The following is a 17,309-nucleotide window of genomic DNA, read 5'->3' as shown; positions in this document are numbered from 1 at the left end:
GATCTAGGTCTTATGCTCTTCATGAGAATCTAACTAATGCTTGATGATCTGAAGGCGGAACATTTCATCCTGAAATCATCCTCCCCACCATCCGTGTAAAAATTGTCTTCTACAAAATCGATCCCTGGTGCCAAAAAGGTTGGGGGACCACTTCCTTAGAGTGTTGACTCTTCTCAGAATGTAAGAAAATAGACAAGTGTATTTTATATCCTGAGAAAGGTGGCCTAAAAGGTAGACTATTTTATCTTATGTGATAACTGGAGACCTCTGTGTCCTTATTTAGGGGTTATTGAACATGCCTTCTAATTATGGTTTTGGGAAACCATCCATGTATTTTCTTAGGAATGTGATTGAACTATCTTTTTTTTTTTTTTTTTTTTGTATGAGATGGAGTGTTGCTCTGTTGCCCAGGCTGGAATGCAGTGGCGCCATCTTGGCTCGCTGCAACCTCTGCCTCCAAGATTCAGGTGATTCTCGTGTCTCAGCCTCCTGAGTGCTGGGACTAAAGGCACATGCCACCATGCCTGACTCATTTTTGTATTTTTGGTAGAGATGGGGTTTCACCATGTTGGTCAGGCTGGTCTTGAACTCTTGACCTCAAATGATCCACCTGCCTTGGCCTCCCAAAGTACTGGGATTACAGGCGTGAGCCACCACACCCAGCCTGAACTGCCTTATTGAAGTAACCAGTAGATTCGGGAGTTAGCTGGGTTTGGGTTTAGAGTTGCCTGGCTCCTGCCGCTAAGTTATTGACTTAGGTAATGTGTGGGCAGAACAGCCTGGGAGAGAGAGAGAGAGAGAAAGGCAGATACATAAAACAAAATTTACCTTCTTATTTAATTTTAAGTGTACAGTTCGGTGACATTAAGCACTTTCTTTTCTTTTTTTCTTTTTTTTTTTATGAGACGGAGTCCCGCTCTGCCGCCCAGGCTAGAGTGCAGTGGCGCGATCTCGGCGCACTGCAAGCTCCGCCCCCCGGATTCACGCCATTCCCCTGCCTCAGCCTCACGAGTAGCTGGGACTACAGGCACCCGCCATTGCGCCCGGCTAATTTTTTTGTATTTTTAGTAGAGACAGTTTCACTGTGTTAGCCAGGATGGTCTCGATCTCTTGACCTTGTGATCCCGCCCGCCTCTGCCTCCCAAAGTGCTGGGATTACAGGCATGAGCCACCGCGCCCAACCGACATTAAGCACTTTCAGTCACATTGTTGTGCAGCCATCGCTGTCCATCCCCAGAACTTTTTCCTCTTGCACAATCAAAACTCTATACCCATTAAACAAATCTCTCTATCCCCTGGCAACCACGCTCCTATTTTTGGTCTAAGAATTTGACTATTCTAGGTACCTTATTTAAATGGAATCACACGGTATTATTTTTTGTAAGTAAGTTTTTTTTTTTGTTTTTTTTGTTGTTGTTGTTGTTTTTTTTTGGTGACTGGCTTCTTTCACTTATAAAGTCCTCGAGATAATGAGAATTTCCTTCCTTTTTAAAGCTGAATAACATTCTATTATATGTATCTACCATATTTTGTTTATCTACTCATCCAACAATGGGTATGTCAGTTTCTTCCTCCTTTAGCTGTTGTAAATAAATTCTGCTATGAGCCTGGGTATTGAGGTATCTCTTTGAGATCCTGCTTTCAATTCTGCTGGTAATCCCTAGAAGTGGAATTGGTGGATCATATGGTAATTTCTATTTTTAATTTTTTTGGAAAGCTAAGCAATATTTTTGCATCATGTTTCTGATAATTTAGGAGTGGAAACTGGAACACTGTTTGATCTAGACTTGGCCTCCAGTGGTAACTGCCCAGTTTGTGAATGTGTGTAATTGTAGGCCAAGGAGTTGGTTGTGTACCTGTTTACTGTTTTCCGAAACAATGACCGTAAATCAGGAGACCTGAATTTGAAGGGAGATGCAGATACAATGTAGGATGGTCTTTGATCAGTGTCTGTGACTTTAGTTGTCATTGTTCTATGCACGCAGTACCTTTGATCATGGAGCCTTGCTTCATTTAGTAGGCCTCTACTTTGTGAAATAGAGGGATGGTGTGGTATGTTTACAGGAAGAAGGGTTGATGTTGATACCTGATTATCTTGAAATGCTTACTTACCCACAAAACTGAGAATTTATATACATAAGTGCTGTATCCTTGGGATATTTAGTCATTGGCATGCATTCCTGAAGAATTGTGTTTTTTCTTCATAATTTTCCTTTGGCATCATTATATACATCCTTGAGGTCAACTCACCATTCTAACTTTGGCCTTTTTAAAATTTACCTAAACAAATATTTTCCTTGTCTGAGTGACTTCTTGATGCCACCTCATGGGCATGCTGGATAAATGGGAGTGCTCTGAATTGTAGTGAATGCAGGATGGCTTTTCTGTTCTGGTTTTGCTCACCCAAGCAATACCTAGTCCCCAGGGAAATAGGAGCTTATTGGCACTCTTGGCAGGGTGAATACTTTAGTCTCCACTTTTATTGATTAGATTTCCCTGGTATTTTGGTGGGTGCAGGCATTCAAAATCTTTATAAGACAGGGCAAATGTAATGTAACCATTTGTTTTTATCCATTTCTTAATAATATCCCCTTTCTCCCCACTAATTATTCTTAGAAGCCATTAAGCAAGTCTCCTTTCTTCATATTCCTGTTCCTCTCCTCATAGTTTCATCACTGCTATTGTTTTAAAGATTGGCTGACATTGGGTGTATTCAATATAAAGGCAGAAGTATCTCAATCTAAAATTTGTGCTGCTTGTGTGGCTGGAACTCCTCCAGGGAGAGTTCTGGACAAAGTGATTTAATTTCTCCTGACTGCTGGTGACCTTGGAAATTTTGGCCATAGATGACTGTGATTGACACTTGTATAAAGGAGAAAAAAGACCCACCCTCAACTTTCATCCTTTACAGGAAGGCAATGGGAGATGGCAGCTCTGGTGAGGAATAAGAAGGGACATATAGGCGACACAAGGGACAATTTCCAGTAGTGCCTCTGAAACCTTTTGACTTTCCTCCTTAGGGACAAGCAGGGTTGTATTAAAAGTAGGTATTGGTATGAGTTATGCCTGTGATAAAATAATGAGTAAGATAATGGAGCATTAGCACAAACACACGTTATACTTTTTAAGTATGTTTGTAGGATTATAAGGCCTGAAGAATCAAGAGACTTAATGAAACTATTTGAAAATAGTGATCTCTGTGTCTTTCTCTAAGGTACCCCTCAGATTTATTTAAAATATTGTCATTTGTCAAAATTTGATGTTTATATGTGCCTGTTATTAACTGCCATATGTAAACTGTATGGTCAGTATATTTTCAGATCATTTTATTATGTTTGTTTTCAGATTGTTATCACTACTTCTAGAAATCTTTGCCATTTTCTAATGGCCCCTTACCTAAAATGTTTTAATGTTTTGTGGATCTCGAGTTTGTATATGCTCCTAATTAAATATTTACCAAAGTGAAGGTTTATCAGGGAGCAGTGATGTCCACTTAAATGAATGCCTGATGTCAGATAGAGACTCAGCATCTCCACGGACACTGTATTCAGCTGTATTTTACCTTTCCCCTCAAAACAGATAAAAGCATCTGCCCATCCTGGGGACAGAGGAGTGGTTGGGGTAGGAGACTCATTTTGTCAAAAATGTATCAAATAAGAACACTTTCTAACTGTGCTTATAAAGGTTTATAGGCATTATAGATTAAAATTCCATTGATGAAAATGAAATGTACTCAAAATAGTTTTGGGGTTTGGGGGCGGGAAGGGTGATTTTAGATGGGAGAGAGCAGCATAAATACATGTGAATAAACAACCAGCCTAAACACCTAATTACAATGAGTTGGAAGAGGGTGTTACAGAATACATCTGGGCTGGATTGGAGAGTTAGGAAGGGAACATTGGTTTATGTCTCCTAATCTTTGTAGTATAGATGAGACAACAAAATGTATAATTTTTTCTGAACGTATTTGTAAAGGTTGTTGCAGAGCTCAAAGATGTCCTGATGGAAGAGGTAAATTTCAGCATTTTATAATTATAAAAATTTATAAAAATGTATAGGTTACATCTACCAGTTACTTGTTTTCTTGTTAATAATACCAGCAATTAACAGAAGCCTTAATTATTAGCTACAAAAACAGTATTTCTTAACCTGAGTTTCTGGCCACCATCTACCCACCATCCATCCCTTAGAATAAACTTCAAACACTAAGGTAAAGAATTCTAGAATCATGTTGACAAATCAAGAATTAATAAAATTCAGCTATTGAATTGGTAGAGGGCACTGAGAATACCTACACCAAGCTACTGGATAGAATATATTTTACAATAGTACAGACTAGGGGATTTTTCCCCCAGTGTATAAATTTATCCTCACACCTGAAATTCTTTTTTTGAACTAAAAATGTATGTAGCTTATCTTTGTAATCTAGTCAGATAATAGGTTTGAAAAAGAAAGTGAAGGCTAAATATTTTATTTTTTGATAGAGTTTTTATATCTTTTTTTCATATTTGGTTTAAGAATGCTTACAAAGATTCGTAAAACTTAAGTTCACAGGGGAAAATACAGAGAGAAATCAGAATCACAGATAGGATAGAGGAATGAGGCTAAGACTTGTGCCTTCACTGATACTCTAGGAATGCCCAGTGAGTTTTAAGCATTACAATGTGGCTGGTCCAAATTGAGATGTTTGTAAAGTACACACCAGATAGTAAAGATTTAATACAAAAAAAGATCTGAATACTTTTATAATGTTTGTTATATATTGATATGATGTTTTAGAAATTTTGCATTAAATAAAAAATAATATTAAAATTAATTTCACTTGTTTCTTTTTAATGTTTCAACATTACTACTAGGAAAATGTGAACATACACATGTGGGTCTCATTCGTCACTTATTGTATTTCCATTACACAGTACTTGCCTAGAAGGAGGTAAGTTTGACATCCTCTCTTGAGAGATGAACAGTTCCACAAGGGCTTATGTCTGAATTAGCTTGGAGGTAAGCTCAGAGCATGCCCAGAGGCAGGACTAACAGGCTCCTTAGCAATTTGTTTTGAAGCTTTTCCTGTATCTCGATGAATGGGTGATTGATGTGTGTTTTAAAATGTTTAAAAATATATGTAACTTTTAAGACTATATTATTTAAATATTAAGGAGCACTTTGTATGGAAGGTCTATTGTTATAAATTTTCGGTGCTGCAAGAGAAATGGCACTCAAACATAAATTTAATTTTCTCAGCAAGGCAATTTTTACTTCTATAGAAGGGTGTGACTCGTGGATGGAGCAATGGCAAGAGCACACTTCAACAAGGGAGGGGAAGGGGGCAGGTAGCCCCTACTGCTATGTTGCTCCCCTATTGGCTAGGGTGGGACTGCACAGTCTAAGCTAATTCCGATTGGCTATTTTAAAGAGGGCAGGAGTACGAGCCGGAGTGGTGGGGTGAGTAGTTTGGTGGGAAGAGCGGTTACGGAACAGGTGTCTCAGGGTGATTCAGTTCAGAGCAGGTGACCAGGGGTGACTCAGGATGGAGCAGGTGACCAGGCGTGACTCAAGACAGAACAGGTGACCAGGGGAACAGATGTGAACTACTGATTAGAACTGGTGGAAAAGGTTGTTTACTGAAACTAGGGGCAAGGAGAATGAGGAAGTTAAACTTTAAAATGGGGAACAGAGAAGAAGGGAGCTGAACATACTGATGCATTGGTTCTTTGGAGAGGATCTCAGAACTCATCATACTTAACAATTTATAGGCTAAAACCTTTGAAGAGAAATGTATTATATCCTACGCTGTTAACCCCAAGCAAATGGAAATTTGGTTGCTATTTGATGTTCATTGTCTTCCTAATTTAGTAAGGCAAGAAGTATCCTGCCCCACGTATCCATGGTTAACCTATTATTTGAGATGGTTCACAACACTCTGCTTCAATTGTCTTTGGTAAATAAAATATACAGTAACTGGTAACAGTGCAATTAACCTGTTAAATATCTAAATAAATACTAAATAGTGTATCATTCTTTAAAATAATCCTTACTTAGCTCTAAGCTGGGATGAATATGTATGAGGTACTACATATTTTTGTTTGCTGTGGCTCTTTAAGAAGTGTGTTTAATTTAGTCTTTCTGCCTGATGATTTCCAAAGTCTAATGATTTAAATCAACATGTATCTGATTTATGCATGTATGTATTTGTGTGTGTTTATCTCATGGATACTTATTTAGCACTTAACTCTGTGCCAGACACTGCCCTAAGAAAATTAGTACATGTTTATCTAAAAATAACTGACACTTAGATAGAGCTTACAATGATTCAAGCACTGTTCTAAATGATCTTCCTATAGCAGTGAGATACGCACAGTTAATGTGTTAAACATAAGCAGAGAAGTTAGGTCACTTATCCAAGTTCACACAGCTCCTTTCTAGAATTGCTGGGAACCAGCCACTGCAGCCTGGCTGTTCCAAAGTGTCCGTGTTCTTATTGAGCCTATGTGAAACATTTTGTTTTACTTACTTTTGTTTCTAGGCAGCATCAGTGGGACTTACGCCAGATGGTGTCATCTTTTCCATATCAGGGTTGTGTAGAGGCTTTCCATAAAGCCTGGAAATTCTGTCATGAAAGGGGTTCTAAAGGGGTTATTTTGAGAGACAAGGTGTTTATTATAGCTCTTTGTGAATTTATGAGTGGCTACGTGGAATAGTGGGTAGGATTATGTGGTGATTATGCCCCAAAGCCTCACGTAACAGCTCTAGTTATAGTAAAACTAAGCTCAGGCTACAACCTGGAAATGTGGCTCTGCAGTTGTTTTCCTTCCTACCTCCTCTAACCTTTTATGCTTAGGTAGTTCAGTTTTTTTGGCATTTTGTTATCATCAACATCAGTCTGTGAAGTTCTTTGGTGGTTTGATACTGTTCTAGTCACACATTGTATGAAGAATATCCAGAGAGCCTGAGAATTCTGTTGTGTGGCCCATAGCTGTTCTATTCTAAACTATTCCAGACTTTACAAGCCATTAATATATAAATTTAGTTTGAAGTTACCATCTTAGTTCCTCTGAAGGGTCCCTGAAATTGCTTTCAAGGAAAATTCTATAATCTAATAGACCAAGATTGCCTGCTACCCTCTTGTCTTTGAGAACCTCTTTGACAAATAAATAATATGAGTAAGTATATATGTTCCATATTTGGCTTGCTTCATCTTTCATGGTTTTTTGCACTAGAGCTTTATTACAGTTTTAAAATATTGCCTCTCCCTCAGTTCCTCCTCCCTACCCCTCACGGTTTAAATAAATATATTTTTGCTATATAAAACAGCAGGATGGTCAAGAATTTGACAAAATGGTCCTCAGGATGCCCAGCTTCCCACTTCAAAGGTATCCTTCATAATGTTATGTCTGAAAAGATTCTTGATTATATATTTACTCATGCAACAAATATTTACTGCATAGTCTGCTACCTTGCAAGCCCATGCTAGCTCTTTGAGTAAGACATGGTCTCCCCACTCTTGGAGCTTACAGTTGGTGTGTTCCAATACAGTGTAGTAAATATAAGGTAGGAAACACAAAGGTTTAAGAAAACAGTATATAGTACCCCATGTCTGACTAAATTATCTTTTAGAATTCTAGAGTGAAATGATGCTCTCACGTTCTAATCTAGTGCCCTCATTTTTAAGGTCAAGAGAAACTGAAACCCAAAGATGTTCTGTTCCTCATTTGTAAGAGAGCTTCAAGTAGCACCAAGCAAGAACCCAGGACTCTTTGTGGTCAGTCATTGCTATAAACAGGGATCAGGGTCTGAGTCAGTTATATAACCTTTGGTCATGTATTCGTACAATACCTGCATACAGAATATTTCAGGAATATCTTAAAAAGGAGAACCCATCTATATTAATCAGTTTCTTCTCTCATGCCATTTCATACATACCCACAAACAGAAAATCCAGGTTATCATTTATTTAGACGAAGATGTTGCTAAGATTTACAGTGGTTTTAATTGGAGCTGTTAAAACCATGGTTCTTTTTCAAGTGATTGACAGGTCAGTGATGAATATCTTGAGATGAAAAATTCCAGGGTAGAGGAAGAGATCTCAGAATCCACAGGGGAGGGACACAAATGCTAATTACACATTGACTTTAATTCCTGATTTGTCATAGCTGCCTGCAGGTGTATATCTTGGCTATGGTCTATTCTCAGGACCTCATTTGTATTTCAGATTTTCTTTAATAATGTTGCATCCACAAACAACTGTTTAATCTCTGACTTATTTACAGTTCTCATTCTCTCGATATAGGAAATAATTACTTGGCAGATGAATGCAGTTGTTTCTTTTGGTTATTGAAGATTAAAATTTTTTTGTCCTCCCATTGATTTCCCTGGAAGACAGTTTTGGAATAGCACCTCACTTTGGCCTTCTGGCCTGAGAGATGCACAGGTGTTCACTTTTGTTTGTTATTCCTCCTATTATTACTCCCACACATGTGGCGTGGTCAATTAGCCCTCTTGATGAATTAGCCCTCTCTCTGGGTTGAGAGCTAATGTTCCTCTGTGCTGAAGAGCTGCTGTCCCACCCCTTTCTGCCTGCTGAGGAGGAGGTTTGGCATTGGTAGGTGCAAGGTAACCTTGAGATTCACTTAGTTTTTTTTTTTAAGCAGTGCTGATTTTTTCCCTCAGTAGTTGAATTGAGGGCTTGAGCTTGTTAGATGGATTAGGTGAAAGCACAAGAGATGCATGGACCTGTTTCCTCATTTCCACATATTTATTAACTTCCCAGGGAATGCCCCCAAGTTGGACCATACCCTGTGGCCTTGTCCTATTTAAAATGGGCCCTGAGATACTTTACATGGTATAGCCACCTTCACTGTCTACCTTCTGTACACTTGTGATTTCTTGTATCATTTTTGCCATGACTCCAGCTATCTTGTTGTTTTCCTCACCCTCTACCTGCTTCTATAAGTTAGTTGTGAGGCTTTGTCTGAGGAGAGTTCCAGGGTGTATTAACTTAGCATCAAGACCACTTCTTCCCTTCCCTGGTTCTGAGTTACCCAGGCCTGTCCGTGTGCAGCCCTCTCATTCCTTGCCCTTTCTTTGGCCTATATTAACTCTGGCCAGCAGCATGCCAGGAAAGTATTAAAAACCTTTTTGTTGGAGGGCACTAGTTGTTCAATCTGCCTGTCTGATCACATTTCTCACATTTTTTCTCATTTCCTGAGTTTTAGAGTAGTTGTTAAGACCCTGCAGTAATTTAAAGCTAGGTATCTAATTTTAGGAGTCACCTTTATATCTTCTTATTTTCTGTGGTGTTGTGCTATGACCACACTTCTCATAAGAATGATTTACCTTAACCTCAGCCCTTAATTGGCTTGGGCTCTGATATGGCTCCATTCTGCTGCTTCTAAAGCGTGATTCAATGGAGTGTTCAAGTGAGTGATCTGGCAGTTGGAATTTTGAGGCATCTGTCCTTTTCCAGATTTCCATGTTCATTTTCAAAATGAGTTTTTGAAGAGAAGACAGTTTGAAAGGATTGTAATGGTGCTCAATAGCAGTGTGGCTGAACTCCATGCTTCTCTGCAATATGCTGTCTTTAAGCTGATCAGTGAGAGCTGAAGATGTGTTTAGAAAAGGGATTCCAGACTGTGGAGATGGCTTCAGTCTCTTTGTTCCCCATATACCTCTTCAGTGTGGGTTTATAAACCTTGGTTTTGACCCAAACCAAGCCTACACCTTCATTCTGTAAAGACATGCCCTATATGTTTGCTACAGGATACCACATCTTTATCTTCAAAGTTTTCATAAAGAAAAAGCGTTGCTTAGTGTGTCCATATCCATTTATTTAGTGTATTCTAGGGTTAAACCATTTTCCCATTTTATTCTCCTAACTTCCTGTCTGCAAAATTAATTCAAAACCTAAGTATTCATCTAGTTCATTCTATCTCCCCCACCTCCACACTGTTTAACTCTCAACTAGATTGGTGTTGGGCTTAATTAGCTGTATCTTTTTGATTTACATACTGAAACCAATTCCAAGCATCTTTGTAATTGTTATCTTATTTGTTCTTTTTATTTATTTATTTTTATTTTTCAGAGAGATGGGAGTCCTGCTTTGTTTCCCAGGCTGATCTTGAACTCCTGGCCTCAAGCAATTCTTCCACCTGGGCCTCCCAAAGTGCTGCAGTTATAGGAGCAAGCTATTGTGCCTACCTTGTTTGCTCTTCTTAATAACTCTTAACCTGGTCCTTAGGAAGCTATGACAGACAGATTATATGCAGTTTTTCTATGGGGGCAGTTCATATTTTTAAATACAGGTTTTCAATGTAGTCTGACCCAGAAAAGGTTAAAGCATTGCTTTATCATAATGTCTAGGAGTCCAACAGGAATGTTGCAGACCTCTTCTCCGTAAAGTCAAATTGCTGTGGGGCCCTGTGTGTTTAGTTCTTTGACTCACGTCTTTGGTTGTCAGCTTTTTTCTTTCTTTTTAAAATGGACTTTTCTTTTTTTTTTTTTAAGAGCAGTTTTGGATTAACAGGAAAATTGAGCAGAAGTTACAGAGATTTCCCATATACCTTATGCACCCCCCCTCCCCAACACAATCTTCCATACCAGAGTGGTATATTTATTACAATTGTTGAACCTACCTTAACACATCATTATCATACAAAGTCCATAGGGTTTGTGCTTGGTGTTATATCATCTGTGGGCTTTGATATATGTATAGTGGCATGTATTTACCATTATAGTGTCATACAGAATAGTTTCATTGCGCTAAGAATTCCCTATTCTCTGCCTATAACTCCTGGCAAAATTCCCTCTCTCCTTCTAACTCCTGGCAACCACTGATATTTTTATTGTCTTTGTAGTTTAACCTTTTCTAGAATGTCATATAGTTGGAATCATACAGTTTGCCTTTTAGAATATCTGCTTTCACTTAGTAATATATGTCTAAGCTTCCTCCATGTCTTTTCATGGCTTGATAGCTCATTTCTTTTTATCACTGAATAATATTCTGTCATCTGGATATACCACGATTTATCCATTCACCTACTGAAGGATATATGGGTTCCTTCCACATTTTGACAGTTATGAACAAAGCCTCTGTTAACATCCATGAGCAGGCTTTTGTGTAAGCATGTTTTCAACTCCTCAAGTAAATTTCAAGGAGCTGTATTCCTGGATCAAATGGTAAGAGTACATGTTCAGTTCTGTAAGAAACCACTAAACTATCTTCCAAAGTGGCTGTATCATTTTGCATTCCTACCATCAATGAATTAGAGTTCCTATTGCTACACATCCTTGCCTGCCTTTGGTGTTGTCAGTGTTCTGAATTTTGACTATGCTGCAACGAGCAGTGGTGTGTCATTGTTGTTTAAGTTGGCAATTTTCTAATGACATATAATGTGGAACATCTTTTCCTATTCTTATTTGCCACCTGTATGTTTTGGATCTCTTGCACTTTTAAATCAGGTTGTTTTATTATTGTTGAGTTTTAAGAGTTTTTTGTGTATTTTGGATAAATGTTCTTTATTAGTTATGTCTTTTGCAAACATTTTTTCCCAGTTCGTTGCTCAGCTATTTCTTTTAATTGGTTTTTAAAATCTTAGATTCAGAAAACCAAACTGGAGTGAGCTGATCTTTTACAATTGAGCAGGCACATGTGGCTGTTAGTGAACTATGTTGCAGACTCGCAACCCTAACTCCCTTGATTCTTTATTTCCAGGTCAATGTGACGGTGGACTACATTAGACCAGCCAGCCCAGCCACAGAGACGGTGCCTGCCTTTTCAGAACGTACCTGTGCCACTGTCACCATTGGAGGAATGTGAGTGTTCTGGCTGTCAGGGACTCAGCTGTCATCTCAAGTAGCTAAGAGTTCTTTGCTCATTTGAGTCCTTCCTTTCACTCTGCTTTGCTTTCTCCTGCTCTTAACTCAGTGGTTTATAATTATGTGCCTGTGTAGCACTTTATATTTGTAAGTACTTTATAATCACTCGTTAGCTAATCATATACTTTCATTGTTGTTATTGAAGATTTATTGGGCTCTGTATGCCTGGCACTATGAAGTACACATCATTACTATTAATAATGCCATTTATTGAGTATTAAGCAGGCCCTAGATACTGTCCAAAATGGTGTCTGCATATTGGTTTAGGAAGTCTAGGTATAGAATAGCAGGTAACAAGGAGGGAAGAAGAGGAGAGGTTAATTGGACATTTTCTTGTATGTAATCAGTAGATGATGAGGTCATCCTATTCTGCTGTACTGGCCATAACCTGGTTAGATTCCAAGGTCTCTTGGCAGCGAGGTTGAGGAAGAGTCTTTCAGGGGAAGTATCTGATAGGGGAAGGAGGAAGCCTGCTGGGCCCTGCTTCCACAGAAATATTACAACAGTCAGCCAGTCCCCAGTAGCAATTCTTACTTTGCATAAAATATACCAGTATGGTAATTGTCTCCTTTTCTGTTTGACAATCTTATATGCTATTCATTACCAAACTGTTATTTTTCATTTTTTTTAAGGGGGCATATTGGTGGGGAAGAAAAAGGATAGGTTTGTCATCAAAACAAGGATTGTGTTACTGAAAGTACAGTGAAGCCACTTAGGAGAAGTACCTCCAAGCTATTGTAGGCCTCTGAAAGGAATGAGCGTTTTGTAGCTGCTTAGCTTCATGAAAGTCTCCTAACAGGAGCCTCTTTCCCCTCATTCGTGCTTTCACATTTGGAAATGACTATTTTTAGCCACTGCTACTGATCCTATATTTATTAATATTGTTAATGTTCACATAACAATTGGAGGTTTCATCTTTGCCAGGAGGTGCTCAGTATAGGCATTTGATGTTTACCTTTACACCATCACAGGTTTTGTTAGAAGCAGGTTCTTGACAAATCAAGTAATATTTTTGAACTGGGAAAAACTAGGACATATTTTGGTCATTCTTCTATCTGTATAAATTACAATAGCTTATTTATTACCAATTTGTTACTGCTTCCTAGGAGTCAGTTGTCTGCTTCCCTACTGTAGAGACCTGGAATCTTAGTATTCTATCTAAATATTTTTACTGTCACAGAAAGCCATCTCTATAGATACTGCTGCTTTTAAGTACTTGTGAAAACAACTTCACCGTTGTACAAAACCACATGTCTTTTTTTTTGGCAGGTGGCCTCCACAAGTATTTAACATTCTATTAGAATGGATTATCTCATTTAGTTACCACTGAAGAATATTTAAAAAATAAGTTTACACTGCTTAAAATGAGATATTCAGGGAGTATTTTATAGTAATCTTTTTATTTTTAAGACAATTCGAGACAGATAATTTTAAATACTTTACAGAGTAGAGTGTTGTGGCCATGCTTTGTGCCTTAAAACCTTGAGATTTCCACTGTGTTTATTTTGGCTTTGACAGAGATTACTCTTTCAGCTTTCCTCTCTGCAAATATGGGGTAGCTGTCTATTCCAGTCTGGGTTTCTGTTACATTCTTGAGTCCTTGTAAGAAGGTGTCAACTCTGGTGACTGTTTAACAACACAGGTTGGTTGGTCTTAATTGACAACCTACAATGTCTATACTCCAGGTTTGTGCCAGAGATGATGAACTTGAATTTTCTGCTTCCCAGTTCTTGTAATTGGATTGTATGAAATATTATTTTCTTTGTGATTTCCCATAGTAAATTTTTTAGAAGTTTAGAAGCATGTACAAGTTTAGAAGAATTTTACAGGTACTCTTCTAGATACTTAAATTGTCTCCTTGGATTAGACCAGCCTGGCAGGTACCTGGAAAGCATTATGAGTTTCTTCATAGGGTTGTTCATCCTGAATTATACTTTGTGGTTAAATGGGTAGGCTGCAAACAGGAGAAATGTAAGGAATTTACTGATACTGAAACCATCCTTCATTAGACTGTTGTGTCCCTGAAGATGGGGAATTTTGTGTCTTATTCCCTGTTGTAGCTCTAGTATCTAGCATATGGTAGGAACTCAATGAATTTGTTGAGTGATTTGTTAACTGTATTGCAAACTGTTCCTTTATGAAGCATAACTTGGATGTTAGTAGCATCTAAGGCATGACCACAGGTTTGTTTTTATCTAATCAGTACTGTAAAACTTATAACTGATCATTTCATTCTGTTTTTATATTTTTCTTTATCATGCAGCCCCCAGAATCACAGCAGATTCAGAGAGACTCCCAGATAATTTTATTCTTTTATTTGATAATTGGAAGCTCACTGTCAGAGAGGCCATCTCTAGCAAATAGACCTAGCTGCACACATTCTGTGTTCTAATCTTAGCCACCACTTCTGTTTATTTTCCTTTTACTTTATTTTTGTTTTTATTTGTCCTTTTTTTTTCTGAATTTTCTATACTTTAAAAAATCTTGGCCAGGTGCAGTGGCTCACGCCTGTAATCCCAGCACTTTAGGAGGCCCAGGTGGCTGGATCACCTGAGATCAGGAGTTTGAGAGCTCTCTGACCAACATGGTGAAACCTTGTCTTTACTAAAAAAAAAAGAAAAAAAAAAAAAATTAGCTGAGCATGGTGGCAGGCGCCTGTAATCCTAGCTACTTGGGAGGCTGAGGCATGAGAATTGCTTGAACCCCAGAGGCAGGGGTTGCAGTGAGCCGAGAACATGCCACTGCACTCCAGCCTGGGCAACAGAGTGAGACTTTGTCTCAAAAAAGAAACTCCATTAATGTTATAGAAAAGTTGAGGTATTGATAAAATAAGAATCTCCAACTATTTAGCTTATTTTCAGAATTAAGTTATACTACTAAGAGCCTTTTATCTTACTTAATGGTGATTTATAAACATTAGCCAGAGAAGAGTCTTTTTTAAAAAACACTACATCGTAAATACTTTATTTTCATTTTAAACATAAAAATGTGTACGTATTTGTAAATCTTTGCTGTCTGGGCAGCATGGACCACCTATTTGATATCTTGTTGAATTGCATAACTTCCTGTTTGAAATGAGGACTTGAAAAACACTAATTATAGAACCTTATATTTTTGTGATTTACATCCCCCTCATCTGTTACAGTTGTCCCACACATATTTATTTTGCAGCTACTTTAAAGCCTTTCCTCTTTATTAAATTTTTTTAAACATGTGTTATCGAGCAATGGGCTCACTGCCCGAAGGGCCTAGATGCCAATAATATGGCACTGGTTTTTGGGAAAAGAAAGGGCTTTATTGTGAGGTCAGCTGGCAAGGAGACAGGAGGCAGGACTCAATTCTGTCTTCCCAATCTGGGTGTTAGGTCAAACTTTTATGGGTTACGGAGGGGAATTTGGTGTGCAGAGGTGCTGGGAGGGCAGGTTTAACTGGAGGACTTTAAGCTTGGCCATTTAGGATAAGATATGGAATGGTGGATTTTAGCACCCGATCTTTCTGGATAACTGACCCTTTACTTCTAAAAGGATTCTGGTACTCAGGTTTTGGTCTTGTCCTGGCCTTCTTGTTTCCACAGGGAGGAAATATTGGTTCTGAGTGTTATAGGAGGTAAAACCTTTTTCTGCTGCACATGCCCTGTCTCCATGATTTGCAATTTGTGCTCTGCTGCATCTGCAAGACAACTTAAACGGTGCTGAAACAATAGAGTTGAACTGGGTTGAGCTGCCCCTGTGGTGAGAGTTTTAGTAAATACACACTCTTTGTGTGCTTGTGAGTGTTTTAGTAAATACACACTCTTTGTGTGCTTATATTTCAATGATATTTAATGAAGTATGTAATTAAAACAACAAGCACAACCAGTGTAAACTAGATTTGGGTACAAAAACAAATGGCTCATCTCTTTGGGACCGAAATGCTCAGGTGTTGTACAGTGGCTCTCAGTCACTCTCACTGGCATCTGCCAGTACCTTATGCTGAGGTCATAGAATGTGCAAGTCAGTTAAGGGAAGGGTTAGTAAAGACAGCATCTGTGGCTTGCATGGCCTCTGAAAAGTGCACTCTGTTCAGTCTTGAAGAAATGTGAAATTAAGAAGAAATCCTGTCTAAATTATGTTTGTCGCAATCTGTGAGCTTATACACCTACATTTAGGCCTTCACAGCACCTAGTGGCTTTCCTGTTATTAAAGAGAATAGCAGACTTCTGTAACTACAGAAGAGCTTCTCTGAAACTAGTGATTTTAGGGGACTGAGAAGAAAGAGGTAGATGAGATGGTATCTCTTAAAGGGTTATTTCAGAGCTGAAGTTTAGATGCATTTCACTTGCAGAGAGTGTGAATTGTCTGTATCTTCAATAGGGTTCATTCTAATCCTTTTTTCTTCTCCATGTATGGGAAGGAGTCGCATCATAGGATGCTGGCAGGGCCTTGCTGGTGTGACATAGGCTTCCTATCTGTTCCCCCTGAGGAATCAATGAAAACAAGGTTCATCATTCCTCTAATAGATTGAAATTTTTTTCTTGATTAACTTCACTGTGGAGTTGGCAAGAATTGTTATCTGTTAATCAAAACTGTTTAAATAAAAAAATAAAAAGATCAAATTTTGAGTCTTTTCTCATTCTCTGGCTCCTGGGTTGGGAATTAGCTGATCGTTTTAGGCCTGGTTTGTGACATGAAGCTGTCAAGATGGCGCTTCCTGTTAATTACTTTTTATTGTATTTAAGACACTTAAATAACTCTTCTTGTGATTTAGTCGTCTATGTAATTAGCTGCAGTGATTAAAATCTCCTTCTTTCGTTCTTGCCAGAGCCTTCTTGAAGAGTGAGATTTTCCGAGGTGACCTTTCCCTGTGCTGGACTTCCCAATTACTTTGAGCTCCAATTTGGCAAACCCTTAGAATCTATTAACTCCTTGCTCATGCCTTTCTGCATATCACATTTTCAAAGAAAAGTGTTAGAAGAAAATGTGTTCACATTTAGAAAGGGACATCTACAAAATATAACTAGGGTAAGCCGCACACATACACACAGTCATTTTCACCATCACCTCACCCCTCAACCATGAAAACTGTCACATATCCAGAAGATACAGTCACTAAGGCACTTCCCTATTGTTTCCCATTATGTGAAGTATTTCAGGATGATAGGAAACAATACACATGGCTCATTTTGTGAAAGTTAAAGAATGGCACAGAGGAACTATGAAAGGTGAGCAAATGAAAAGTCCTGTTTGTTTTCTGCACAAGGTCACCTCTTTTTAGACAGGTGACTTTGTTTTTTCTGTTTATTTTTTCTCATATTTTCATTCTGCTGCTTCCCTGCATTGCTCTTCTTTCTTGATGCATGCATCACCCCTGCCGCCTGCCTTGATGCCTGTCAGAGCATGAGACCTTGCTACCAGAGGTACTGTCCAAGTTCTGTGGGGGCTTGGGACATCTTAGATAAC

At 38.5% G+C, this 17,309-nt stretch overlaps 1 protein-coding gene across 1 annotated transcript in view; it reads left to right on the top strand.

Moving 5' to 3' along the window:
* The window catches only part of SND1 (staphylococcal nuclease and tudor domain containing 1), a 438,879-nt gene that overhangs the window by 182,056 nt on the left and 239,514 nt on the right, over positions 1-17,309 (top strand). Inside the window, exon 12 of the mRNA XM_017957142.2 lies at positions 11,708-11,808. Coding sequence (XP_017812631.1) covers positions 11,708-11,808 — 101 coding nt within the window. The remainder of the gene's footprint in view (positions 1-11,707; positions 11,809-17,309) is intronic.

This window comes from Papio anubis, chromosome 4 (assembly GCF_008728515.1).
Source record: "Papio anubis isolate 15944 chromosome 4, Panubis1.0, whole genome shotgun sequence".
Taxonomy (NCBI): domain Eukaryota; kingdom Metazoa; phylum Chordata; class Mammalia; order Primates; family Cercopithecidae; genus Papio; species Papio anubis.
This window is presented reverse-complemented; position numbering and strand designations above follow the sequence as displayed.